The 27087-nt window shown below is 41.4% G+C and overlaps 2 protein-coding genes and 1 long non-coding RNA gene across 6 annotated transcripts in view; 2 read left to right on the top strand and 1 right to left on the bottom strand.

The window, feature by feature from the left end:
- LOC122696987 (60S ribosomal protein L23a-like) overlaps positions 1 to 1083 on the bottom strand; it is a 73620-nt gene extending 72537 nt beyond the window's left edge. For 2 of the 3 annotated variants that reach the window (XR_006341976.1, XR_006341975.1), the window contains exon 1: positions 125 to 1083. The gene's annotated coding sequence lies outside the window, so the exon portion shown is untranslated. The remainder of the gene's footprint in view (positions 1 to 124) is intronic. The other variant, XM_043907280.1, reaches the window with a different exon arrangement.
- FKBP5 (FKBP prolyl isomerase 5) overlaps positions 1 to 15400 on the top strand; it is a 115581-nt gene extending 100181 nt beyond the window's left edge. For both annotated transcript variants that reach the window (XM_043907279.1, XM_043907278.1), the window contains exons 8-12: positions 1600 to 1690; positions 4447 to 4530; positions 8861 to 9046; positions 12174 to 12413; positions 13128 to 15400. In XM_043907279.1, coding sequence (XP_043763214.1) covers positions 1600 to 1690; positions 4447 to 4530; positions 8861 to 9046; positions 12174 to 12413; positions 13128 to 13235 — 709 coding nt within the window. In that variant the 3' untranslated portion in view covers positions 13236 to 15400. The remainder of the gene's footprint in view (positions 1 to 1599; positions 1691 to 4446; positions 4531 to 8860; positions 9047 to 12173; positions 12414 to 13127) is intronic.
- Positions 15401 to 15497: 97 nt separating this feature from the next.
- LOC122696988 lies at positions 15498 to 19844 on the top strand. The gene is made up of 2 exons (XR_006341977.1): positions 15498 to 15905; positions 19542 to 19844. It is a non-coding gene; the product is annotated as an uncharacterized LOC122696988 (long non-coding RNA).
- Positions 19845 to 27087: the final 7243 nt, after the last annotated feature.

Genomic DNA, 27087 nt, shown 5'->3' with positions numbered 1-27087 from the left:
TGTATAATTGGAAGTCAGTTTAGATGCTCCCAAAACAGTTCCCCGGGACTGTGTTCCATATACATCTTCACAGAATAGACTGTACAACTATGCTGTCAGTAAACAACGCTCAGCAAGGACTCACCTGCATACCTGCTTCCCAGCAGTTAAAGCGTGTCCTTTATTTCCCAGATGGCAGGAACAAAATAGGAGATACAGCAGTCTAAGAGCTCAAAGTAGAAACCTAGTCACCACTTCCTACAATCGGCCACTGGTGATTATGCCCGCGTTTATTTCTTCGCTGAAGATACCCTCTGCCCTGCTATTAAAACTGCCACACCCCGTTCCTACCAGCTTTCAATCCACCTCTGTGCCTTTCTCTGGCTCCAGCTTCCACTGTCTTGTGTAACAGTGGAGGTATGTGAGTAAACATTTTTTTTCCTGAAAAATTCAGGCAAGGAGGAAAGAAGTGTTGCAAACAGCAAGAGATGAGTGTTCCCACTCCAATCCTCTTACCCCAGAGGAAACTGAAGGTATTAATACATCAATCTGGTTTTGGCGTCTTTCATCCTATAGCCTGAGTGTTTGAGTTATTAAGTTTTTAGCAATGCCATTCCATATATTAAAGAGAAGTTGGCTTGAAACACATGGGAGCAGAATTATTCCAGGGAACATTTTCCTATTATGCTGGGCATTGTTCTACATGCTGGGAAACCACTGAACCAGACAGACAAAGCTCCATCAGAATTTCCGTTCTCGTAGACGTGTGCTCCCTCGAATGCCTTGCGTTTGTTAAAATCTTAAATGGTCCGAAAAAAACAAATCTCTGTATTCTCAGCAATTGTTTTCAGTAAGTTTTGGCTAAAAAATGCAGTGTTTTGTAGTGTTACAGCCAGGGAGCTATGGGAATACAGTGCAGGGTATTTCTCTTGATGAGGTGTTAGAGCTTGCGGGGGCTGGTTTTTTAAATTGTATATTTTGTGTTTTCTAGTACACTTTCTGAAAGTGTTGAAGTACTGTGAGGGTATATATCCTTTCTGGGGTGTGATCCTTTCCCCCCATTTATCTGACTGGAAATGGCACTTCTGGAAGGGGACAGCACTTTAAAGTGAAAAGCTCGTTAACACACACCTCTCCTAAACAGCACTGTAACAGGTAGGGGGCCTGTCTTCTCTAGGTCCTGATGAAGCTTCAGCCCTGAGAGTCACAGTGGCTGTTTTTTAAAACAGAACGAGATATAACATCAAGGAGAGAAAAAGACAGTGAGTCAAATAATGGCTGTTTTATAAAAAGAACCAAATATAAAACCAAGCAGAGAAAAAGACAGTGACATTTACAATTCTATTAAGCCAGCTGTCCCAAGGAGTCCAGGTGTCGCGTCACACATGAATGTGAGGAAGAAGACTAAACGGAGCCTGGCTTCTGAAAAACCACAGCGGTGGTACTTGGTACTGTATCTTCTAATCAACATCTGGTTTATCCTCAGGGTCTCTGATGTGTGTGGTTTGCAAATGAGAGCTCTATGCTAATGTGATGCCTGGAGATACCAAAGGAGGTGCCTGGAAATAAACCAGTTCTTTAAAGTTGTTTTTGTTTTTTTTTTCCCCCTCTCCATTTCAGATATGGTTTTGGAGAGGCAGGGAAGCCTAAATTTGGCATTGAACCTAATGCTGAGCTTATATATGAAGTTACACTTAAGAGCTTCGAAAAGGTGAGAAAAGACCACCTTCTCTGAAATCATGACAGATTTTCTTCTGCACCCCTTGTTGTAAAGTAGTATCTTACATTGCCAGATGGTATAGATCAATGGTACTTGTTTGTACGTAGTGCTCTCCGTGACCAAGCTTGTCCCCTGTCTCTGATGCTGCTCCCGAAGCGCAGGACAACTGATAGAGCACAGCTGATACACAGCCAAGGAGCGCAGTGTTCTTATTTTGTTCCTATGTGTCAGCCTTTTTTTTTATTATTATTAACTTTTTTGGGTAGAAGCCAAGACTTGTTCCCTTATTTGTTCCTAGACTTGTTCTTTTTGTACTTTTTTTCCTGGGTTGAAGACAAAAAGGTTCATGTTCTTGCCAAGCAGCTCCTTGGGGGAGTGGGGTGCAGTTTTCCAGGGCTGAACGGATTGTACCCTTCACAGGAGTTGTGAAGAGGCCGTCAGTGTGGCTCCAAGTTATTATCCAAAATGCAAGGCTTCGTGGGCCACCAGGCTCAGTGACAAGGGACACAAGGACCAAATCTGTTAACCCTAGACTTTTTCTTTTCATACCTGTCCAAGTAGAAAAAAGTGTTAGCCTCAGGATCCAGAAATGGCACACCTCCTTGAACATACTTCCATCTCAGATCCACCTCCGGAGGCTCCCAGCAGCAGCTTCCCTGGACAAACAAAACATTTGCCTGAGCTGGGTACACTGTCACGTCCAGCTGTGTCCCTGCCCCACCAAAGCCTCCCTTCCCTGAGAACCTTGGGAGTGCATTTTGTAGACATTTTTCATCCCCCGCCCCCCAGCGCTACCTCCATGTTCTTTACTGTAAGCTTTGGACTAGAAACGGGACCATTTTTATGTTATTAGACACAGAAAGGAAATCATTGTCCTGAGGGCCTCTTAATGTTGGGCTGAGAAAGGGAAGGACAGCTTTGGGATCCTCTCCTAATGGTGATGTTCCTAATCATAACACAAACACACACATGCTCTCTTCACGGCTATTGCTTGTTGTCAGGTAATGTCTTCTGAAGTCCTGATCCTCCAAAGTTGTCTTCATGGCACAAAGTGGTTTTAAATAGGGGAAAAAAGGATCTTTTGCACATGGTTATGTAGCCCTTTGGCTTTCTTGTTTCCATTTCAATAAAGTTACCCCCAGCCCTTCCCATCCTGGCCCTGGCCCTGGCCCACGCAGGAGCCCTCTCACTCCCGAGTGGTTCTGTAGGACACTCACTCCATAGTACACCACAGCAAGCCTGTTCTCGGTCACGGCCCCAAGGGCATATTCCAGGCTGCACTGCTGTTAGGTATATTTGAAACCACGTGATGAATCCAAGAAGATACAGCAGTCCAACGTAGGAGCACCTCGATATATAAGGCAGCTGTTAATAGACATAAAAGGAGAAATTGACAGTAACACAATCAGTGGGGGACTTTAACACCCCACTTACATCAGTGAACAGATCATCCAGACAGAAAATCAGTAAGAAAACACAGGCCTTAAATGACATATGACAATTAAGATGGACTTAATTGATATTTATAGAGCAGTCCATCCAGAAGCACCATAATACACATTCTTTTCAGGTGCACATGGAACATTCTCTAGGACAGGTCACCTGCTAGGCCACAGAGGAAGCCCTGGTAAATTTAAAAAGACTGAAATTGTATCAGGCATCTTTTCTGACCACAGTGCTATGAGATTATACTTGAAACCATGTGACAGTGTGTGATGATGTTGAAAGCAACATGATTTAATTTTCTGGTTTGTAATATTAAGAACAGATTTATAATCCATAAAGACTGAACCCAATGTAAAAAAATGTGAAGAGCCTTTGTTACCAGATTTTTAAATAATAGAGTTATCAGGAATCTACATAGGGTTGCCAGAAAGACTAGTAACTCATTTATCACTTTAAAGGTGACACCAGGAATACAACACTATCTTTTGAAATAAGGAATTTTATATTTACCCACTGAAGCTTCATAATTCTTATCAGTAAATTGACAATGGCTGTGTCAGTGCTTTTCCCCTAAAGGACCTCTCAGATTGTTCTGTTGATTCCTTATGATCCAGCTGTTCTTAATAAAAGTGCAGTTGTCCCTGGACTCATATCTGTAATGCGGGAAAGTAATGATACACACAAATAAGCAGGTGATCATGAAAGCGTTTGTTTATGTCTTTGCATCACCTCTGTCCTCCCAATTATGCTTTCCTTGATATTCCCCAAGTAAACTTCTACAAGTTGCTACAGTTTGGAGGCTTCAGGTCTGGTTGTTTCACAGCGAATAGACAACTACATGACCTGGAATTTTTTAAACCATATATGAGTATATAACTGTGACTTGCCTGCAGTAGTGTTCCCATTTTAGAGTTAAAAACTGAATCTTGAGAGAAACAACTTGCCAACATTATAATAACAGTATAGCAGCAGAATGAGAAGAGAGGCCCCAGCTTTCATTGTGTGGCCTCACCTTATAATTCTAAAGATGCATTCTTTCCAGTGCTCAACAGTTCATGTTCCTTACAGTGTTACCGTCCGAGTCTCCCTCTTGAGCAGCGTGGGTCAAGCTACACCTTTGTTCTCACGGAGAGTTGAATTCTAGCCTACCAGTGCATTGGCAAGGGCGCATAGTTCTAAAAGCCACTGTGTTTTGAGGTGTGGGTATTCTGTAGAAGTAGCTATAGTTTTTTCTTATGGACATTAGCTGATGCTTTTTCCTTCTCGGTTCATCTAACCACTGTCACGCATTTATGCAACAGGCCAAAGAGTCCTGGGAGATGGACACCAAAGAGAAACTGGAGCAGGCTGCCATCGTCAAAGAGAAGGGGACCGTGTACTTCAAGGTGTGCTGAGTCTTTGTACAGTACTTTCCATCTCAGAGAATTCACTCAAGTGTCAGTGAACTGTGCTGATCTCCCCTATCCTGAATTCTGTCAGTACCCTTCAGGAGAAGAGTAAGCCTGAATTTTTACAAGTCTGTCATTTTCAGTATAAGAAATGATAAGACAGAATGAATTAATGTGACAGAGACTACAAATGCCTCTTTTACACATTCTAATCTAGGCTGTAACCATCCATAACATCAGACCAGGTCTGGCTCACCCACTCACCATGTTTCAGTCAAGGCCTAAAGCACTGTGCTTGGTACATAGTAGACCATCACCAAGTGTTTGTGCAACAAAGAATGAATAGAATTGTTAGCAAATAGTAGAATTCAAAGGGGTAAATTTCATATCGTTTTCCCTTTCCACTGTTTTGGGGAAGTCACTTAGGTACATGATAAAAGAAAAATTCATGCACAGATTTCGAAAGGAACTGAACCCAATATCAAAAGTGCAAAGAGCATTTGCTACTAGATTTTTAGATAATAAAGTTAAACTGTTAGGAATCAACATAGGGTTGCCAGAAAGGCTAGTAACTCTCATCATTCACTTTAACGGTGACACCATGACTATAACACCGTCTGCCACTTAACCCACTTAAATGAGTTGAGTGGATACAAATCATAACTTAAAACATTTCTTACTGTGGGTATAGATAATATATGTTTGTTTATAACTCATATATACTGGATTCCCTGGTGGCTCAGAGGTAAAGAATTTGTCTGCAATGCAGGAGACATGGATTCTATCCCTTGGTTGGGAAGATTTTCTGGGGAAGGAAATGGCAACTCACTCCAGTATTCTTGCCTGGGAAGCCCCCATGGACAGAGGAGCCTGGTGGGCTACAGTCCATGGGGTCACAAAGAGTCAGACACGACTTAGTGACTAAATGACAATATCAACTCAGTGTAATAAAACAGCTTAGCTGTTCAGAAACTAATTGGTTGCTGATGACTCAATGTTGCAAAGCCATGTATCATATAGCTGTGTCCTGAATATATACAGAGAGATGGCCTTAATTTCTAATCAGCAGCAGAAATCAGTGCTAAAGTATCTATATAATTACTTAACTTCGTTGCTTCTTAGCATCATAACCACAATAGTGATTTGTGTATTTCATGTTATGAACCCTCTTAAAATTACTGATGTTTGGATAAAACCTGGATCACACATATGGAACATATTATTTTTAACATGCAATTTGATAGACAAAATCTTTCAAAACATTAGTCTGTTGGGGGAAAATTAATGAAAAGGTTCAGTACCACTGACCTAAGACTTTTTCTCCCAGAATGTCTCTGAACATTTTGCACTAAAAACTTCCCTGGAGGCACCTTCACATATATAGATAAAAGATCCCAGCGGAGGTCCTAGTTTTAGCTGTACAACTTTAGAAACGGTAGGTGGGTTCCTATACACATTCCCTTTTCAGATGTCAGGGCGAGTTTCAGTCTGCCGAGCGGCCTCCCTGGGCCTCGACTTCTCAGGGTGTGTGACCTGGCGCCTTGTGCGGCGGCCAGAGCAGAAACGGGGGGCGGTTCATGCTGCCCACACCTCGAGCCCTGTTCTCCGTGACCTGGCGGCTTGGCTTACACCTAAGTGGGCAAGTCTCTGCTCTCAGTAGGGTAGAATTGCAAAAAGCTTTTAGATGGAAGTGATTAAGCTCCTCACATGAACCTCTGAACACTGAAGAAAGGCAGGAGAGGACTGTCTCCGTTTGGCTCTGAAAATAATCACTAAGCACGTGTAACATGACGCTGCTCCCGGCACTGCGCCGGTCAGTCAGACAGACGTGGTCTGTGCCCGCAGAGCTGACAGCATTCTGAGACAGGGCTGTTAGCTGTCACAGCTGGTCAGTTCCTCTTTTCTGACTTGGAGGCAGAGTGGGAAGAAGGCTGAGGACACTTCTTACCAAGCGGTTCTTGCGCCCCCTCGTGCTCCTTGGGGATAAAGCATTCTTAAAGCAACTGAGTGAAGATCATCTTTCAGCCACAGGGCCCTTTGCAGACACACCAGGATTTGCTGTTTTGACCACCATTACTGAACCAGGAAGCCAGTACTCTGATTCAGAAACAAGTTGTCCATGACTCTTGGATTTTAGGTTGAGAAAAACTCAAAACCCTCTTTTGCTCTAAAAGAGTGAAGGAAAGAGAAGACTTCTCAACCTCAGTACAGTTGACATTTGGGGCTGTTTGGTGGGAGGTTGTTCTGTGCATTTAGCTGCAGCCCTGGCCCCCACCCACTAGATGCCGGTAGTACACACACACATTCTCCAGCTGTGACAACTGAAGAACATCTCTAAACATCACCAGGTGGGCACCTGGGGACAGAATCACCCTAGTGGAGAACTCCAGTTTTAGTCCATCAGAAGCAGAAATAACACAGAGATCTTTGCTCATTTTAAGTTGAGATATAAAAATTATATATACTACATATGAAAGGACTATCAAGAAAGTAAAATGCTCTTTAAGTGTAAAGAATATTTACGTAAAGTCTAATACTTCGGGGGGTTTTATTTTCTTTCAGAAACTATAACCTCTATGATTCTGATAGTCAGAACCTACTGAAGTGATTGGATCTGGTCTTTGTCCTCCCAGGCCCTTTCCTTCCTCTATGATAATATATTAGATAGAAAGGTAATTAGAGGAGGATGAGTGAGAGGAAGAAGAAACTAGACATAACAGGGAAAATGCCTGCCCTTCTCACTGAATCTAAACAAAAGGACACCTTTCATTTTCACCCATATCTCCAGCTTGCTCCCGATGATTGAAAAACTCGATTCCATGGTTATATTCCTTTGACCTTAATATTTATTTAGCAAACCATCATCAATAGCCACCTCTTGTTAAACCCTGAATATTCCAAAAGGGATAGGGCATGCTTCCTGTCCCCAAAAGCTCATAATCCAGCAAGAGCAAAGACAGTGACAGAAAACTGGTAAGGACTTTAATCTTGAGTAGTGGGGCCTAAGGCTTACGACAAACTACAAGGCCAGCCAGCCCCCAACTTACACCTGTGTGAAAGCAACATGCATCCGGGTTTACATGAATTTGGGCTTGCTTCATCCCAGACTGGTGATGTCATCAGCAGTGAGCACAGCTCCCAGCCATGGGATCACAGGGCTGAACAACTGACGCAGCGGTTCTGGACCCACACACCTTTCTGGTTTTCACTTTCAGGACAGTGTTCAATAAACTACATGAGATATTCAACACTCTATTATAAAATAGGCTTTGTGTTAGATGATTTTGCCCAACTGTAGGCTAGATCACACTGAAGGTAGGTCAGTCTGAGCTATGCTGTTCAGTAGGTGAGATATATGAAATGCATTTCAGTTTCCCTGGGCATACTGGGAAGTAACCCCTTGTGAGCCCAGGAAGACTGTACCCTCAGACCTAGGCCGTCCACTTGGAACTGTGTCTACCCCATCCTCATCACCAGAAATTGACAATCAGGGCCTCTTTTCTACAGTAATAGAGCATATATATCATTCATGTGAATTATACAATTTTTATTCACAGTTGTTACTGAGAGCGAAAATATGATTAAGAGAAAAGTCTTTCTCATGTAGTCAGGTGACTAACACCTGTGTGATTTTTTTTGTTTTATAGTTAGGTATGCTGGACAGCTGTTCATTGTGTATATTCTCTCGGTCTATAGATCAGTGGTTAGCAGACCACAGCCTGTTTCTGTAGGCAGGGCTCTCCTGGGACTCAGCCACACCCCTTTGTTTATATATTGTCTGTCATTGCTTTCGTACCCAGAACAGAGTTGCAGCAGAGGCTGTTTGGTCTCCAAAGCCTACAGTATTATCTTCCCTTTTATAGGAAAAGTTTGCCAACCCTTGGTTTAGTTAACGAAGATCTGCTGGGTTTGGGACTAGCACTTACCAGAATATAGTGTCTGCTGTGCACGACTCATCGTCAGGAGAAAAGGGGAAAGTGACTTCCCTCTGAGTAAACTAGTGACATAGTCCACAGCTACTCTCGGGCCTTACGAAAGTTCGGTAAATACTGGCACCAAAGAATGTAACCCAAAAGCCTTGATGCCCGTGTGCTGAAAAGGGTGAGATGGTAAATGCTGGCGAAGAGCATCAGGGTGCCCGCCGTGCAGCAGCTCGGAGGTCACTGGGAGCGGTGCCTGGAGAGCAGGGCACTCGCACAGCCTGCTTGGGACGAGCGGGTGGCGCCCCTCTGGGGGTCTGCTCTGCTCCCGGAGGGCTGAGCTTATTCTCCCTTTGAACTCGCTCCAGAGCCAGTACAGCAAGTAATTACTAGCTTCTCTCTCTTAGGGAGGCAAGTACATGCAGGCAGTGATTCAGTATGGGAAGATAGTGTCCTGGTTAGAGATGGAATATGGCTTATCAGAAAAGGAATCGAAAGCTTCTGAGTCGTTTCTGCTCGCTGCCTTCCTGAACCTGGCCATGTGCTACCTGAAGCTCAGAGAATATACCAAAGCCGTGGAGTGCTGCGACAAGGTAAAGTGTCTGCGTGTGGGATGAACGTTACATAGTCTGGATCTTTTTCCCTGTCTTCATGCTTAGTCATCTTCCACTTCCTCTCAGCCAAGGTTTGGGTTTTTCGTTTTGTTTTGTTTTGTTTGGGATTATTTATTTCTCAGTAAGAACTGGGAAATACAGAAAGCTTTTTTTAGTACAGTTATACTTTCTTAATGCCTAGACTGTTTATAATAATACATTATGAATTAAAACTTTTGATAAAATTAAGCAATATTTATCCATGACCTTAAGTCTATGGCATTTGATACCAGATTACACAATTTTATAAAAACAGATTTAACTTATTTTTTTTTCATTTATTTTTATTAGTTGGAGGCTAATTACTTTACAATATTGTAGTGGTTTTTGTCATACAGTGACATGAATCAGCCATGGATTTACACGTATTCCCCATCCCGATCCCCCCTCCCCCTCCCCCTCCCTCTCCACCCGATCCCTCTGGGTCTTCCCAGTGCACCAGGCCCAAGCACTTGTCTCATGCACCCACCCACCCTGGCCTGGTGATCTTTTTCACCATAGATAATATACATGTTTTGATGCTGTTCTCTTGAAACATTCCACCCTCGCCTTCTCCCACAGAGTCCAAAAGTCTGTTCTGTACATCTGTGTCTCTTTTTCTGTTTTGCATATAGGGTATCATTACCATCTTTCTAAATTCCATATATATGTGTTAGTATACTGTAATGGTCTTTATCTTTCTGGCTTACTTCACTCTGTATAATGGGCTCCAGTTTCATCCATCTCATTAGAACTGATTCAAATGTATTCTTTTTAATGGCTGAGTAATATTCCATGGTGTATATGTACCACAGCTTTCTTATCCATTCGTCTGCTGATGGGCATCTAGGTTGCTTCCATGTCCTGGCTATTAAAACAGTGCTGCGATGAACATTGGGGTGCATGTGTCTCTTTCAGATCTGGTTTCCTCAGTGTGTATGCCCAGAAGTGGGATTGCTGGGTCATATGGCAGTTCTATTTCCAGTTTTTTAAGAAATCTCCACACTGTTCTCCATAGCGGCTGTACTAGTTTGCATTCCCACCAACAGTGTAAGAGGGTTCCCTTTTCTCCACACCTTCTCCAGCATTTATTGCTTGTAGACTTTTGGATAGCAGCCATCCTGACTGGCGTGTAATGGTACCTCATTGTGGTTTTGATTTGCATTTCTCTGATAATGAGTGATATTGAGCATCTTTTCATGTGTAAAAACAGATTTAACTTATTAAGTCTTTTAGGTCTTTAGGCTGTGATTGTTCATCCAGGGATACATACAAGTCACTTTTTTATTATCATATTTATTCACTGCCTAGGGTTACACATAAATAATTTGCAAGACCCACAAAGCATCAGCACCCTTCATTACATCTGTACTATTAACATGGTAAGCAGTACCTAAAAGACCAGGAGAAGTACCACACATATGATTCTGTTCTTTTTTATACTAATGGTGCTACTGTGTCAGATATTAGGTCCCAGAGTGAACAGTGTACATGTTACTGTGGGTGCAAGCTAGTAACTGGGTGTATCTTACAGACAGACGAAGGGAACAAGAAAAGCAAGCAACGATTTCAAGCCTTCTTTGTAAGATTGAGTTTTAATATTTTGAATTTTGTGGATCAGTATGTTATGTGAAATACATAACATAATATATTAAATATATTAAATGGTATTTTGCCTGAGAGAATAATGTTAGTATTACATTTTTAAACCTGTGTTATTCTTTCTTTATAGAAGTAGTATAAAGTCATTCAATATTCAGACATTACAGAAACATCTAAAAACCTGAGTCCATTCATAAAATTCCCACTGACCCTCTCCCAAGACCACGGTCATTCACTTCACACACACATTCCTCTTGTTTTTCCATGTCCATAAGTAGAGTAACATGTATGTGTACTTTCTAATGAGAATGTATAGATTTATAGTTCTAGAAAATAAGGACATCTTTCCACATCTGATCAGTTCATCATATTCTTTTTATAGTATCTTTTAGTATCTTTAAAGTATTCTTTTAGTATCCAGTGTATGTATTTATCAATTTATTTAACCAACCCGTTTTGGTAGATTTTCAGGGTTTTGATATTACAAATTATATAGTGTCTCTCTGCACATGTATGGGATTATTTCTCTAGGATAAAATCCCTAGAAGTCGACATACTGGGTCGAAAGACATTGTGTCAATATATTTAGATATGTTTAAAAATTTTAATACTTTATATATTATTGAATATTATCAGTGATTCCTCAGTATTATTGACAATAGAAAATTCTTATTTTCATTTTTAGTTCTTGGTTACTAATTAAGTTGCACATCTTTTCATTACTTGTATTGAAATAACTAGTATTTCTTCTCTGAATTGCTTGTTTACATCCTAAGATTATAAAAAAAATAACCATTTGGTACTTAAACCTCCTCCAACTAGGTTTGCTTTTTAAAAAGAATAACCGTATTATATTTTTATGGGGGGTTGCATGTAAATATATTTGGTTTAGAATTTATTTTTGTGTTTATGAAGTAAGAATCTAAATCTTATTTTCTACATAGACTGTCTTATTTTCTACATGGATAGTCACTGTTTTAACCCCATTTATTGAAGTTAATCCTTTTTCTACATGATTTACTTTACCATCTTTGTGATTATTAAATCTTTTTTATATACATACACATGAATCTGTTTCCAGATGCTGTGTTCTGTTCCACTAACGTGTTTTTTCATGGAAAACTAACAACTGTTTTAATCTCAGTAGTTTAATAGTATATCTTTTTTTCTGGTAGGTCAAGTCCCCTCAATATTTTTGTATTTACAAAAATTTTCTCAGCCTTAGGCATTTACTTCTTCCATTGGCGTTTAAAATGAACTTCTCAAAAGCCCTCCTCCCATTGGCGTTTAAAATGAACTTCTCAAAAGATCCTTGGGATCTTTATAGAAATTGCATTAAATATAGAAATGCATTTTATTATTTTGATTAATAGTATATAATTGCCTTGAGCCTGGTCTTTTCTAATTCCCTTGGCCAGAGACTTTTCTCTCCAAATTCCTACAGGGTACATGCATCCTTTCTAAAATATAGCCCATCTGTCCCCAGGCCCTTGGACTGGACAGTGCCAATGAGAAGGGCTTATACAGGCGGGGTGAAGCCCAACTGCTCATGAACGAGTTCGAGTCAGCCAAGGGCGACTTTGAGAAAGTGTTGGAAGTAAACCCCCAGAATAAGGCCGCAAGACTGCAGATCTCCATGTGCCAGAAAAAGGCTAAGGAGCACAACGAGCGGGACCGCAGGATCTATGCCAACATGTTCAAGAAGTTTGCGGAGCAGGACGCAAAGGTATGTGTAGAACCCACCCACCTTCAGGTGAGGGGAGGACGGGCGGACCGCGCCTCTGACTTCCGTCCTAAGGAGGTTCCTGTAGGACACAGGCCCAGGAAGACACCCCAGAGGCCACGAGGAGGGAAAAGGACTTCAGAGCCCACCAAGGCTCCTTTGGATCCAGAGGACGAGCCAGACAGGTGTGCAGTTCTGTTCACCAGAGGCACAGCCATGAGGCCCTGGCACGTCCATGCAAGAGAAGAGGGGAATTAATTCCCTAAAAGTACACTAAGGCTTTTGTTGTTATTTTAAAACCCAAACACAACACTTGCTTGTCAAAACTTCCGAGCTTCCTAGGAAATAGGCTCTGAGGGGGAAGCCCCACCCCATGCCCTTTACTTTGAGGCTTAAGAGCCAACCTAGCAACCCAAGAGGAGCAGTCAGCCCCCCGACCACTCGGGTGTATTCTGGTCCTCGCTGACCATCCACTCAGACCCTCGGTCACGACTTGACGGTCAAAGCTGTCCCTGGGGCAGGCTGGTCACTTTAACCAAAGAAGAGGGAACGCTCCCAGGCTAATTATGGCGGCAGCGCTGGGACTGACCAGCCGTGAATCCCAATACAGTCATGCTCAGGCCCTCTTGTGTTAGACCTGACCGTCTAGAGGAGCCAGGAAGCAACTGGACATTTCTTTTTTCCTCTAACCCTCTTGATTCCTTGTTTGTTCCTTAGGAAGAGGCCAGTAAAGCAGTGAGCAAGAAGACTTTAGAAGGGGTCACCAACGAAAAAGAAATAGGAAGTCCGTCAATGGACGAGCAGAAAGCCGAAGGGCACGTATGACAGCACGCCATGGGGGGAAGAGTCCTAACGAACTCGGCCCCTCCTGCATGGGCTTTCACCCAACTCAGGACTAAACAGTGTTTAGTGTAAAGTTTGTTATAGTCTATGTGATTCTGGAAGCAAACAGCAAAACCAGTAGCTTCCCAAAAAACCACCACCCTGCTGCTGCCCAGAGGTCTCATCGAGGGGGTGGCGTGGGACCACTGCAGGCGGAGCAGAGCAGCGCCTGTCAGTGTGGAGCCTGAGCCAGCACCTTGAGTCCCGCTCATTTCAGTTGATGTCAACTTGCAATATCCAATTCTGGGTCCCTTGAGATTATTCTAACAAGGGGGCTGTCTGTTAGGTTTTACATTTGATTGAACTTTAATAGCACTGCAGAAACCTAGAAATCAATGCTTGATGAGTTTCTTCTTTCCTATAGTTGGGCAGGGGAGAGTTGGGGGTGGGGGGGAGGGGTTTGTTTTTCAAATGACTGAAGTGCTCTGAATGGAAGCTGTTGCATTTTTAACGAACAGAACCCACCGTAGAGGGGTCAGGTCCCCCTCAGGTCCACAGCAGCATCACACACTTGAAAGCCAGAACCTCAGAGGCGTCTTGCTTGCTGACTTTGCCGCCTTAGTCAAGCAACCCCCCTGTGAGAGCGGCTTCTGCCCCGCAGCCTCTCCCCCGAGGGGGAACCCTGTCATTCCTAAAACACTCTTCCATGATAGTGAGCAGGAGGAGGTTCTGGATTAGCCTTCCCCGCTTTGGATGAAGTTCTGAGACACTGAATTGTGCTTTTTCTTCCCTGTCAGGAAAGGATGTTGAATCCAGTAATGCCTGCTCATTGCTACCGTTCAGTTTCTTACTTCCATTCTAACCTCTCCTGTCAAGAATTTCAGACTTATTCTTATATCTTTGACGTGGAGTGAGTTTTTATTTAACCTATCTATCTAGGATCCTTGAAGCATTTTTTTGTTGTCTTTTTAAAATTCCTGTGTCATAAACACGTGTATACTGATATATGGAAGTTTATTTACACTCCTCTATTTTTTTGACTTTTTACTACTAAGTAGCTTAATTTTTAAAAACAAAATCTGTGAGGTTGAAAAAATAAATCATTGCTCTTCTCCATTAACTGTTTTCCTCGCAGGTTTGACATGCAGTAGCTTTCTTTTCCTGCACTGCTAGCTGCTTTGTTCTGGTATGATTGTGGAAGAGTTGAAAACAGCTTCCCAGGCAGGTACATCTAGCCTAAAATCTCCAGTACTTGGGCATTGAACTAGAGCAAGTCTTAAATACGTACATGTAGTTGAATTTTAGTCTTTACGGGTAAGCGAGATAAAGCATGGCTTTCTAGTCCCACAGCCTAAGAAATAAGAATGCATTTGGCAAACCAAAAAACATTTGTTTCAACCTGGAACATCTCACCTTTTTAAATCCTAAAAAACACTGGCAATTATATTTGAGATTCATTTTTATTTTTATGGTGGTTTTAACAAAACACTTTTATTCTTGGGTTAGGACCCATGTTAAAACATAAAAATAAAGTCATTTCCTTTTTATACCAGTTTTCGTCTCTATGGAACAAATGGAATTGAGTTTCTCCTTTAATGATAACTAAAACCCTTTTTAATTTCTCATGTACACATTTGTCTTTTTTCATGAGGTATTTCTTTAAAAAGCCCCAATCTCACCTAGAGAATATAAAACAAAAGTTGATTTTGCTTATCTGCTTAACTGTCTAGTATTTGTAGCTCCGTTGATTAGAGCATGACTCCAATGAGGTCAAGACTGAAATTAGATCCTAAAAGGCCAGTTAGATTTTTGCAGGTAACAAGCAAAATACTATTCCCAAAACTAGATTCTCTTAGCCCACTGTCTCCCTAGTGTATGTTATGGGTCACGGGAACAGGAAAGAAAGTGTGTGGAGAGAGAGGGAAGGGTGGGCAGGTGGTTCAGAGCGAACTCTTACAGGGTGCCCTCACCACTCAAGACAAACTTTATGTACTCTTGTATCAAATTCAGTAATTTTAAACAATTTGTCTAGAAATCAACGGTCTCTTAGACTGCATTTGGAGTGGTGAGACAGATGAATTAAAAGCAAATTGTTTTTTAAAACTATTCAGATGCACTTTTTTGTGTTCCTTAAATAAATTGAGAAAAACAAATGTGATTTCCCATTATTCTTGTTGTTGTGTTGTTTTAATCACTAAGTTGTGTCTGATTCTTTTGTGACCCCATGGGCTGTAATCTATCAGACTCCTCTGTCTGTAGGATTCTCCAGGCAAGAATACTGGAGTAGGCTGCTGTTTTCTTCTCTAGGGGATCTTCCTGACCCAAAGATCGAACCCGCTTCTCCTTCGCTGGTGGGCGGACTCTTTACCACTGAACCACCTGGGAAGTGCCCCAACCCCACCATTATTCTTGGTTTTTCTCAAATAGTCTTCAAGAAAAAAGTTGATTTGGTTGGGAAACTACTTTGGGGGCCCAGCTGAAAAAATGAAACCTCAGAAAATTGACAAGAGACAATACTGTCCTGCTCCTTGCTCTAAGACACAACTGGAGATCAACACTGGGGTACAGGCAATGGAATTATGTGTCTTTGTTCAAATGAACTGAATAATCAGAAAAAGAAGAGGATTCTGTGTTTTCATTAACCAGTAGACATTCCACCATTTTCATTGTAAGGTAGGTTCCGTTTGGGAAGTGAAGGGGTTTAATTGTGCCCTTTAATAAATATGTAAAATGTAAGTAAGCATGTGTCAGGTGCTGTTGTGTGTTAAACAAGTATTTCCTCTTAAGTAGCATTTTTCTTGGATATATCACAGTATGAAGGCCTAAAGAGCTGATGTCACATACATCGTGAACCCTTATTCACAGTGCAAAACAACCAGATATTAGATCCTCACTAGAATCTGGCTGCAGCAAGAAAAGGCAAAAGGTTTTCCTCTGCACCCTGCTCATTTTGAGCAAACACCTCAGTATCTTTGTTTGGAGGGACCCCCACCTTTTTAACATAATCAAGGGCAAGTAGTGGAATCCTCAGGCTTTGACACGGGTAAGGTTGGTACGAGTCGCTAAAAACAGTGCATAGGAAAAGCTGCCCTGCAGCCACAGGCTTAAACGGGTCATAACTACTGGGTGCATCCCACACATCAGACACTTAAACCCTCTTTAGCGTCAGACACTTAAACCCCCTTTACGCTTCCACATGTAAAAAGGATATAGCTGCTGCACTGCTGCCATCTTCTGAATCGCACAGATCATGTGGTCTTCACTAAAATTATAAGGAAGGAATTCTGGGATATGTATTTCAAACCTGGCTTACTTGACACATTATAAATACCCCCCAAGTGTCTAAGCCTTTCCTGAGGCATTAAATATTTCTGTCCTGGGTCTGCTTGGATGGTGTGCTTGCTTAAATAACTTTAAAGCCAAAAATCATAATGCCTACAGCAAGAAGTTAGCTACTTAAAAGTTTGACCAAGGAGATAAGGTGGGAAGAACAAGTAGCTATTGATTAGTATTTGGCAATGCAGTGACTAACTCCAGTTACTCTACTGATTTGATATCTGCTTACAACCACATTTCCAGAGTGAGAACTTCTGATATTTTCAGTGTAAAAACGTGAACCCGCCTATATACCCTTGCCCTCTACAGATACCAAAGTCTTCCTAAAGGTGATACCAGCCTAAACACAGTAAACTCATGACCCTGCGCTGAGATATCAAGGAACTCATACATTCCTTTATTCATCCCCATCTCAGCATCTAGCACACTATACCCAAACTAGTACTCCGCAGATGCTCAGTGAATTGGCTTCCTCCCCTCCACATCTCTTACTTCAGTGGCCCTTCATTCCTGTTACTTGCCTCGAAATGTGGAGGCCAGAACCACATGGTTTCTTAGCAATCCCTGCAACCTGATCTTGTTCCTTGAGGTGCTGGGAACCAGCCAACAACTTAACTCGGGGTGGATCTGCAAAATGGATCTATGGTCTTCAGGCCACAGTGATCTTAAATCTATTTCCACTCACACTGGTAGATCAAGTGTGAAGTGAAGGAGGATTCTAGGAAGATTGAGTAGGAAGCACCAGGAATCTCCCACTGAGAGAACAGCTTCAGTGGCAGAATCTGTCTGATGTAACTATTTTGGAATTCGGGAGTTTATGAAAACCTTACAACTTCCAGGCATGGATAGTAAATTGTAGGCAGTTTTTGTTAATTTTAGCTAGCACAATAGAAGCTACCCATCCACTACAACCAGCAACATGGCAGGCAGCTCTGCAAGTTTTCTGACACAGCTTGTGGGAACTAGGGTGGGCAAAAAGGACGCTGTTCCCTGGATATTGAGGATCTATGCCCTGCGTGGGATTTCTGCTTGATTACTGAGATGCAAAGAGGTAGGCAGCTGTTGTCTCATCTCGCCCCCATCAGTGTAAGCCTCTGCCTCAAAAGTCCAGCAGCATTTTGCTCCCTACTTTTCACGTTTTGCATCTTCCCCTTCCTTTTAGGAGCCAAACATTAAAAACTAGCACAGTCAAAAACAACTGCCTATATGGGAAAAATGAGAAAGACCACATGTGCCCAGGGAAAGGCTCAGAAAAGACCTGAAGACATTACGTTTATACCTCAGACTGACTCTCAGTACAGAGACAGCCTACAACAATCATAAAACAAAAACAAAAACCCAGAAAACCCTGCGGATGAGGGAGATTCTGATTTCCAGAGTTGATACCATGTTATTAGATTAAAATGGCCAGTGTTCAACAACAACAAAAATGCAAGACATGAAGAAACGAGGCCCATTCAAAGGAAAAAATAATTCAACAGTCTCTTCCCTTGAAAAAGACATGACAGATACACAACCAAAATTTTAAACAACTGCCTTAAAGATGCTCAAAGAACTAAAGGTAGATATGGAGAAAGTCAGGAAAACAATGTGTAAACAAAATGGAACAATCAAAGAGATTTTAAAAACCTGAAGAGAAGCCAAAAAGGGATTCTGGAGCTGAAAAGCACAACAACTGCAATGAAAAATTCACTAGATGTATTATTCCAAGGCAGATTTGAGCAGGCAGAAGAAAAAACTAATAAACGTTAAGAAAGAATGGTGGAAATTATTCAGACTGAAGAACAAAAAGGAAAAAAGACTGGAAAAAGTAAACAGAGCCTCAGGGACCCGTGGGATACCATCGAGTAGATATGAGAGTCCAGAAAAAGAGAAAGGGGCAGAAAAGTGTTAGAAGACATAATGGCTGGAAGTTCCTGATTTTGATGAAACACATAAGTGTAAACATCCCAAAAGCTCAACAAACTCCAAGTAAGATTAATTCAAAGAAACCAAAACCAGCACATTATAATCATACTTTTCAAACGGATAAACAATGAATCTTGAAAGCAGCAGGAGAGAAGTCAACACGCCTAAATCACATGTTTGCTTCCAGAGGGTGGTGTGCTACTGGGCCCCCACAAGGACATCTCCCTACACTGGGAACTATAAACAACTTCGCTAACACATACAAATAACCAGAGAGGCCAAAGGAGGCAACAAAGGAACATGTCCCAAATGAAGGAATAAGACAAAAGCACAGGAGGACAACTAAGTGAAGTGGAGAAAAGCAGTCTGTCCAATAAGGATCAAAGGGAGGATCATAAAATGCTGGGAGAAGAAAGGATCAACACAGGGCTGGATCCCTGGTCAAGAAACTAGATCCCACGTGCCACAACTAAGAGCTGATGAAGCCTAACTTTTTTTTAATCAATGGAATTTCATAGAACTAGAATAAATAATTCTAAAATTTGTATGGAAACAGAAAAGATCCTAAATAATTGCAGCATTATTTACAGTTGCCAAAATATGGAAGTAACGTGTCTATCAGTGAATGACTGGGTAAAGATGTGTGTGTGTGGAACACTTTATAAAAGCCATAAAAAAGAATGAAATCTTGCCACTTGCAACAATATAGATGGGCCTAGAGATATTATTCCAAGTGAAATAAGTCAAAGAAATATTGTACAGTTTTATTTACATATGGAATCTAGAAAACAAAACAGATGAACAAATAAAACAGAATAGAGTCACAGAAATAGCAATAAAAATGTATTTGCCAAAGGGGAGGAAGTGTGGGATGAGTGAAAGGGGTAAGAGAAATTAAGGTACAAACTTCCAGTTTTGAAACAAATGAATCACAGGGATGAAATGTATGCTGTGGGGAATATAGTCAATAATTATCTTTGTATGGCACAAACTGTAGCTAGATTTATTATAGTGATCATTTTGTAATTCACAGAAATATCTAACCATTATGTTGTAATGTTGTAGGTCAAATATACTTCAAAAATATCAGAGACAAGAAGTCAGTGGGCCAGTATATTCAAAGTGCTCAAATCAAAACGTCAAGCAAAAGTCCTCTACCGAGCAGAACTGCCCTTCAAAAGTGAGGGAGAAATTAAGATGTTCTCAGATAAACAAAAGCTGAGGGAATTTGTTACCACTAAGACCTGCTCAACGGAGACTCCAAGGTGAAATGAAAGGACCCGAGACAGTACCTCAAAGGCATATTGAGAAATAAAATTTCAGTAACAGTAAATACATGGGTAATAATAAAAGTAATATTAAAAATGATTTGTAACTCTACTTTGTTTTCTATATGACTTAAGAGACTAACACATCTAAAGAAAAAATAATTATTAATGTAAAGTCTATATTACTGTAACTTTAGTTTGTAACTTCAAATCTTGTTTTCTACATAATGTAGGAAACTAATACATTTGAAAGAATGATTACTCATGTATTGGGCACAGTGTGTGAAGATGTAATTTTAATGACATCAACGACTGAAATGATTGGGGATGGAGCTATAAAGGACCAGTTTCATATATTATGAACCTACTAAAATTCAAATTAGAATGTTATAACTTTATGTTAAATATAATCTCTATGGTAACTGAAAAAATAACTATAGAATATACAAAGAAGAAAATAGGAATTTCAACATTTCACTAGAAAAAAAATCAGCTAAACACGAAAGACAGAAATACAACTGAGGCACAAAAAGCCTACAGAACATACAGAAAACAAATATAATAACAGATGTCTCTTCCTATCAGTAATTATTCTGTATATAAATGGATTCAACTCTCCATTCAAAAGAGAGATGGGCAGAATGGATGAATACACATGATCCAAGTATATGCTTCCTACAAGAAATTCACTTGACATCCAAAAACACAAACAGGTTGAAAGTGAAATTTAAAAAATATATTCCATGCAAATTGTAGCCAAAATAGGGCAGGAGTGGCTATACTAACATCAGAAAAAATGGACTTTAAACCAAGAAAGGTTACAAGTCAAAGAAGAACATTATATATAAATAAATTGATGGGGAAAAATGGAAACAGTAGCAGATTTTATGTGCTTGGGCTCCAAAATCACTGTGGATGGTGACTGCAGCCACAAAATTAAAAGATGCTTGCTCTGTGGAAGAAAAGCTATGACAAACTTAGTGTATTGAAAAAGCAGAGACATCACTTTCCCAACAAAGTCCCATTTAGTCAAAACTACAGTTTTTCCAGCAGTCATGTACAGATGTGAGAGTTGGACCATTAAGGCTAAGTGCCAAAGAATTGATGCTTTCGAAATGTGGTGCTGGAGAAGACTCCTGAGAATCCCTTGGACAGCAAGGAGATCAAACCAGTCAATCCTAAAGGAAATCAACCCTGAATATTCCTTGGAAGGACTGATGCTAGAGCTCCAATACTTTGGCTACCTGATGTGAAGAGCTGATTCACTGGAAAAAAAATGCTGATATGGGAAAGGTGGAGGGCAGAAGGAGCAGAGGGCAACAGAGGATGAGATGGTTGGACGGCATCATTGACTCAATGGACATGAGCTTGAGCAAGCTCCAGGAGATAGTGAAGGACAGGGAAGCCTGGCAGGGAAGCAAGTCCATGAGGTCAGAGTCAGACATGACTTAGCGACTGAACAACAACAAAATTTATTAATACTATATCAATATGGCAAGAAAATTTAACAATTACAATGTTTAAGCACCTAATGACCAATCATGAACATATATGAAGCAAAAATGGACAGCACTGAAGGGAGAAAGAGACATTTCTAGAGTAACAGTTGGGGACATTAGTACCCCACTGGCAAGAATGCAGAGAACAACCAGACAGAAGATAATTAAGGAAACAGAGGACTAGATCTAACAGATATATACAGAACACCACCCCCACAATAACATGATATGCATTCTTCTCAGATGCACATAGGGCATTCTCCAAGATAGACCACATGTTAGGCCACAACAGATTCTAAAAGATAAATGTCTTACAAGACCACAATAAGATGAAGTTAGAAACAACAACAACAAAAAAAAACCACAAAATTTTTGAAATTAATATACTTTAAAAAATAGATCAAAAAAATAAATCACAGGAGATACTAGAAATAGAAAAATGAAAACACAACATACCAACTTAAGAGACACAGCAAAAGTGAGACTAAGGGGAAAAATAATGTTGTTTTTGTGTGTGTGTGTGCCACACCATTCAGTTTGTGAAATCTTAGTTCCCTGACCAGGGACTGAACCCAGGTCCTTGGCAGTGAAAATTCTGAGTCCCAATCACTGGACCACCAGGGACTCTTAAAGGGAAATTTTTTAGCTATAAACTACACTAAAAAACAAAAAAGACCTCAAATCAACAACCTAACTTTATAATTTAAGTAACCAGAGGAAGAACAAACTAAACCCAAAACTAGCAGAAGAAATAATAAAGATGAGAGCAGGTATAAATGAAATGGAGAATAGAAAAATAATACAGAAAATACAGGAAATCAAAAGTTAGTTCTTTGAAAAGATCAAGAACTGAAAAAACTTTAGCTAGATAGACAAAAAGAGAAGATTCAAGTTACTAAAATCAGAAATTAAGGGGGAGAGATTATGACTGACTTTATGGAAATAAGAGACCACTGTTAACAATTATGAGCTTCCCTGGTGGCTCAGGCAGTAAAGAATCCACCTGCAATTCAGGAGATGTGAGTTAGATCCCTAAGTTGGGAAGAGCCCCTGGAGAAGGAAATGGCTACCCACTCCAGAGTATTCTTGCCTGGAGAATTCCATGGACAGAGGAGCCTGGCGGGCTACAGTCCATCAGGTCATAAAGAGTTGGACATGACTGAGCAACTAACACACAGGTGAACAATTATATTACAGCAGATTGGACAACCTAGAAGAAAGTGAATAAATTTTTAGAAACCTAAAATCTACCAAGACTGAATCAGGAAGAAATAGAAAATCTGAGCATACTAATTACTAGTAAGGAGATAAAGGTAGGCCTCAACAGTACATGAACCATGAACTTCCAGTTTTACAAACTGGATTTAGAAAAGGCAGAGGAACCAGAGATCAAACTGCCAACATCCACTGGGTCATAGAAAAAGCTAGAGAATTCCAGAAAAACATCTCCTTCTGCTTCATTGGCTATGCTAAAGCCTTTGACTATGTGGATCACAACAAACCATGGAAAATTCTTCAAGAGATGGGAATACCAGACCACCTTACCTGCCTCCTGAGAAATCTGTCTGCAGGTCAAGAAGCAACAGTTAGAACTGGACATGGACAACACACTGGTTCCAAATAGGAAAAGGAGTACGTCAAGGCTGTATATTGTCACCCTGCTTATTTAGCTTATATGCAGAGTACATCATGAGAAACACTGGGCTGGAAGAAGCGCAAACTGGAATCAAGATTGCTGGGAGAAATATCAATAACCTCAGATATGTAGATGACACCGCCCTTATGGCAGAAAGTGAAGAGGAACTAAAGGGCCTCTTGATGAAGGTGAAAGAAGAGAGTGAAAAAACTGGCTTAAAAGTCAACATTCAAAAAACTAAGATCATGGCCTCCAGTCCCATCACTTCATGGCAGATAGATGGAGAAACAATGGAAACAGTGACAGACTTTATTTTCTTGGGCTACAAAAGCACTGCAGATGGTGACTGCAGCCATGAAATTAAGAGAGACTTGCTTCTTGCAAGAAAAGCTATGACCAACCTAGACAGCATATTAAAAAGCAGAGACATCACTTTGCCAACAAAGATCCATCTAGTCAAAACTATGGTTTTTCCAGTAGTCATGTATGGATGTGAGAGCTGGACCACAAAGGCTGAACACCAAAGAATTGATGCTTTTGAACTATGGTGTTGGAGAAGACTCTTGAGAGTCCCTTGGACTGCAAAGAGATCAAACCAGTCAATTCTAAAGGAAATCAGTCCTGAATATTCATTGGAAGGACTGATGCTGAAGCTAAAGCTCCAATACTTTGGCCACCTAATGCGAAGAGCTGACTCATTAGAAAAGACCAAGATGCTGGAAAGATTGAAGGCAGAAGGAGAAGGGGACAACAGAGGATGAGATGGTTGGATGGCATCACCGACTCGATGGACATCATTTTGAGCAAGCCCCGGGAGATGGTGAAGGATATGGACTGCAGCACATGGGGTTGCAAAGAGTTGGACACGACTGAGTGACTGAACAACTCAACGACTGAACAACAAGGAGATTGAATCAGTAAGCAAAAATCTCCCAATGAAGGAAAGCCCAGACCAGATGCCTCACTCATGAATTCTTATCAAACATTTAAAAATAATTACTTCAATCCTTCTAAAACTCTTCCAAAACAATCCAAGAGTTGGAAACATTGCCAAACTCACTGTCAAAGAAGACAAGGATGCCCACTCTCAGCACTCCTAATCATCACAGTACTGAAACTGCTCCCATCTGGAGCAATTATAGACAAGAAAAATAAGACACCAGAATCAAAAATAAAACTGTCTCTATTTGTAGATGACATGATTTTATATATATATATAACTCTAAAGACTCCACCAAAAAAATTATTAGAACTAAGAAACAATGTCAACAAAGTTGCAAAATAAAAGATTAACATTAAGAAATCACTAACAAAAAAAGAAAAGAAAAAAGAAATCACTAACAACAAACTATCTGAAAAAGAAAATTAGAAAATAATCGCATTTACAACAGTATCAAAAAATAAATATTTACTTAGGAATAAATTTAAGCAAGGGGACGAAAAATCTCTACCCTGAAAACTATAAGACACTGATAAAAGAAACCAAAGAAGACACAAATATGTGGAAAGGCATCCCATGCCCATGGACTGGAAGAATTCAGACTGTTGAAATGTCCGGGGATTTCCCTGGTTGGCCCAGTGCCTAAGACTCCACACTCCCAGCGCAGGGGACTCAGGTTCGATCTCTGGTCGGGGTACTAAGATCCCACATGCTCGAGCAGGTCACAGACAAGCAGGAAATGAGGTGCTGGCTGGACCCCTGCAGAGCATCTGTGTCTGCTCTTCAGACCCACAGGACTTGGGGAACAGAGCAGGAAGCTGAATTCTGCCTCTTCAGCATGCCAATCACACACAGCTCTGGTGGAGGCCACGTCCAGCCAGGGCCCACCCCACAGCCAACGTCCAGACCCACGACAGTGCACACGCCCTTCTGCAGCAGCCGCTGTTCCCCCGACCCAACCCCTGCCTCCCCTCGGGGCACCGGATGTAGGCACCTGCCCTGATGTAGACCCTGCCCTGGGCGCAGTCTAGGTGAGTTTCTCCTGGTGCCAGAATCTTAATTTACTCCTTGAAGCACTGCCTCCCTCTTTAAAGGAGCTCCAGGCAGAGAAGTCTGGGGAGTGGGAGGCGGGCTATTTATTTAGTGATTTATCCCCTAGACTGCAGCTACAAAGCCCCCAGAAGTTTCCTTTAGCTACAAAGCAACTGGGCAAATACACCATGCCTAAATTTGTTTTACCATGTAGCCACTAAGAAGTACTGAGTGTCAAAGAAACAAATTTGGCTGATGTTTAACTAGAACTACCCCCTTCTTATGAATGTAAGGTGGTACAGCCACTGTGGAGAACAGTATTGGAGGCTGCAGTCCCAATCCTGGGCATAGATCTGGAGGAAAACATGGTTCGGAAGGATACATGTACCCCAGTGTTCATTGCAGCACTGTTTACAGTAGCCAAGAGAAGGAAGCAACCTAAATGTCCATCAACAGATGAATCAAGATGTGATACATATATGCAATGGAATATCACTCAGCCAATAATGAAACAATGCCATTTGCAACAGCATGAATAGATCTAGAGATTATCATACTAAGTGAAGTAAGTCAGAGAAAGATAAACATAACTGTGATGTGACTTACATGTGGGGTCTAAAAAATTATACAAATGAACTTATTTGGAAAAGAGAAACAGACCACAGACTTAGAGGATGAATTTATGGTTATGAGGGGTAGGAAGAATGGAGGGATGGACAGACTGGGAGTTTGGAATTAACATCTACATACTGCCATGTTTAAAATAGATAACCAACAAGGACCTGTTGTATAGCACAGACAACTCTGCTCAATATTCTGTAATAACTTAAGTGGGAAAAGAATTTGGAAAAGAATAGATACATGTATATTATTGTTTAGTCGCTAAGTTGTGTCAGACTCCTGGCAACCTTGTGGACTGAAGCAGGCCAGGCTTCCCTGTCCTCCACTATCTCCCAGAGTTTGCTTAGATTCATGTCCATTGAGTTGGTGATGCCATCCAAACCTCTCATCCTCTGTCATCCCCTTCTCCTCCTGCCCTCAATCTTTCCAGAATCTGGGTCTTTTCCAGTGAGTTGCCTCTTTGCATCAGGTGGCCAAAGTATTGGCGCTTCAGCATATGTGTAAGTAAATCACTTCACTGTACCCCTGAAACAAAACATTGTTAACCAACCACACTCCAATACATTTTTTTAAAAAGATCACAAAGGAAGAAAAAGAACTCCCACCCCTTACAGGGGCGTCAGTTCCTGATACTGAGGGGACCCCCGCCTCCTGCTGCCAACAAGGCCTCCCAGCAGACAGTGCTGCTGTCTTGGAGGAGGCTGTGGAATCGCACTCTCTGCACCATTTCCGGAAGGGTCTCTAAGCTTTCTCTGAGCCCAGCTGTGGCTTGTTGACAAGGGCAAGTGGTCGTAAGAGTTGATAGTGGGGCGCTGCACTCTTCAGTCGTGATTAAACATGGGAGCAAATAACCAAGTTGCCACCTTCGGGCTGTGAATCTGGGCCTCAAGAACCAAGTTCCGTGGGACAACCTGAGTCACCTGGATGATGACTGGGACTAGATTTCCTCTGGACAGTGCTACGCACCCCTGTGCTGGGCTTCATCATCCCAATTCCAAAATAATGCTCCCCCAGAAGGTCCTCATTGACTGTGCTAAAGCCCTTGACTATGTGGATCACAACAAACCGTGGAAAATTCTTCAAGAGATGGGAATACCAGACTACCTTACCTGCCTCCTGAGAAATCTGTCTGCAGGTCAAGAAGCAACAGTTAGAACCAGACATGGAACAACAGACTGGTTCCAAATTAGGAAAGGAGTACGTCAAGGTTTTTCCCTTAGCCATGTATGGATGTGAGAGTTGGACTATAAAGAAAGCTGAACGCAGAAGAATTGATGCTTTTGGACTGTGATGTTGGAGAAGACTCTTGAGAGTCCCTTGGACTGCAAGGAGATCCAACCAGTCCATCCTAAAGGAGATCAGTCCTGGGTGTTCACTGGAAGGACTGATGCTGAAGCTGAAACTCCAATACTTTGGCCACCTGATGCGAAGAGCTGACTCATTTGAAAAGACCCTGATGTTGGGAAAGATAGAAGGCAGGAGGAGAAAGGGACAACAGAGGATGAGATGGTTGGATGGCATCACCGACGTGACGGACATGAGTTTGAGTAGGCTCCAGGAGTTGGTGATGGACAGGGAAGCCTGGCGTGCTGCAGTCCATGGGGTCCCAAAGAGT

This window comes from Cervus elaphus, chromosome 7 (assembly GCF_910594005.1).
Source record: "Cervus elaphus chromosome 7, mCerEla1.1, whole genome shotgun sequence".
Classification (NCBI taxonomy): Eukaryota; Metazoa; Chordata; class Mammalia; order Artiodactyla; family Cervidae; genus Cervus; species Cervus elaphus.
Note: the sequence above shows the minus strand (reverse complement) of the source record. Positions and strands in the feature narration are given on the sequence as shown.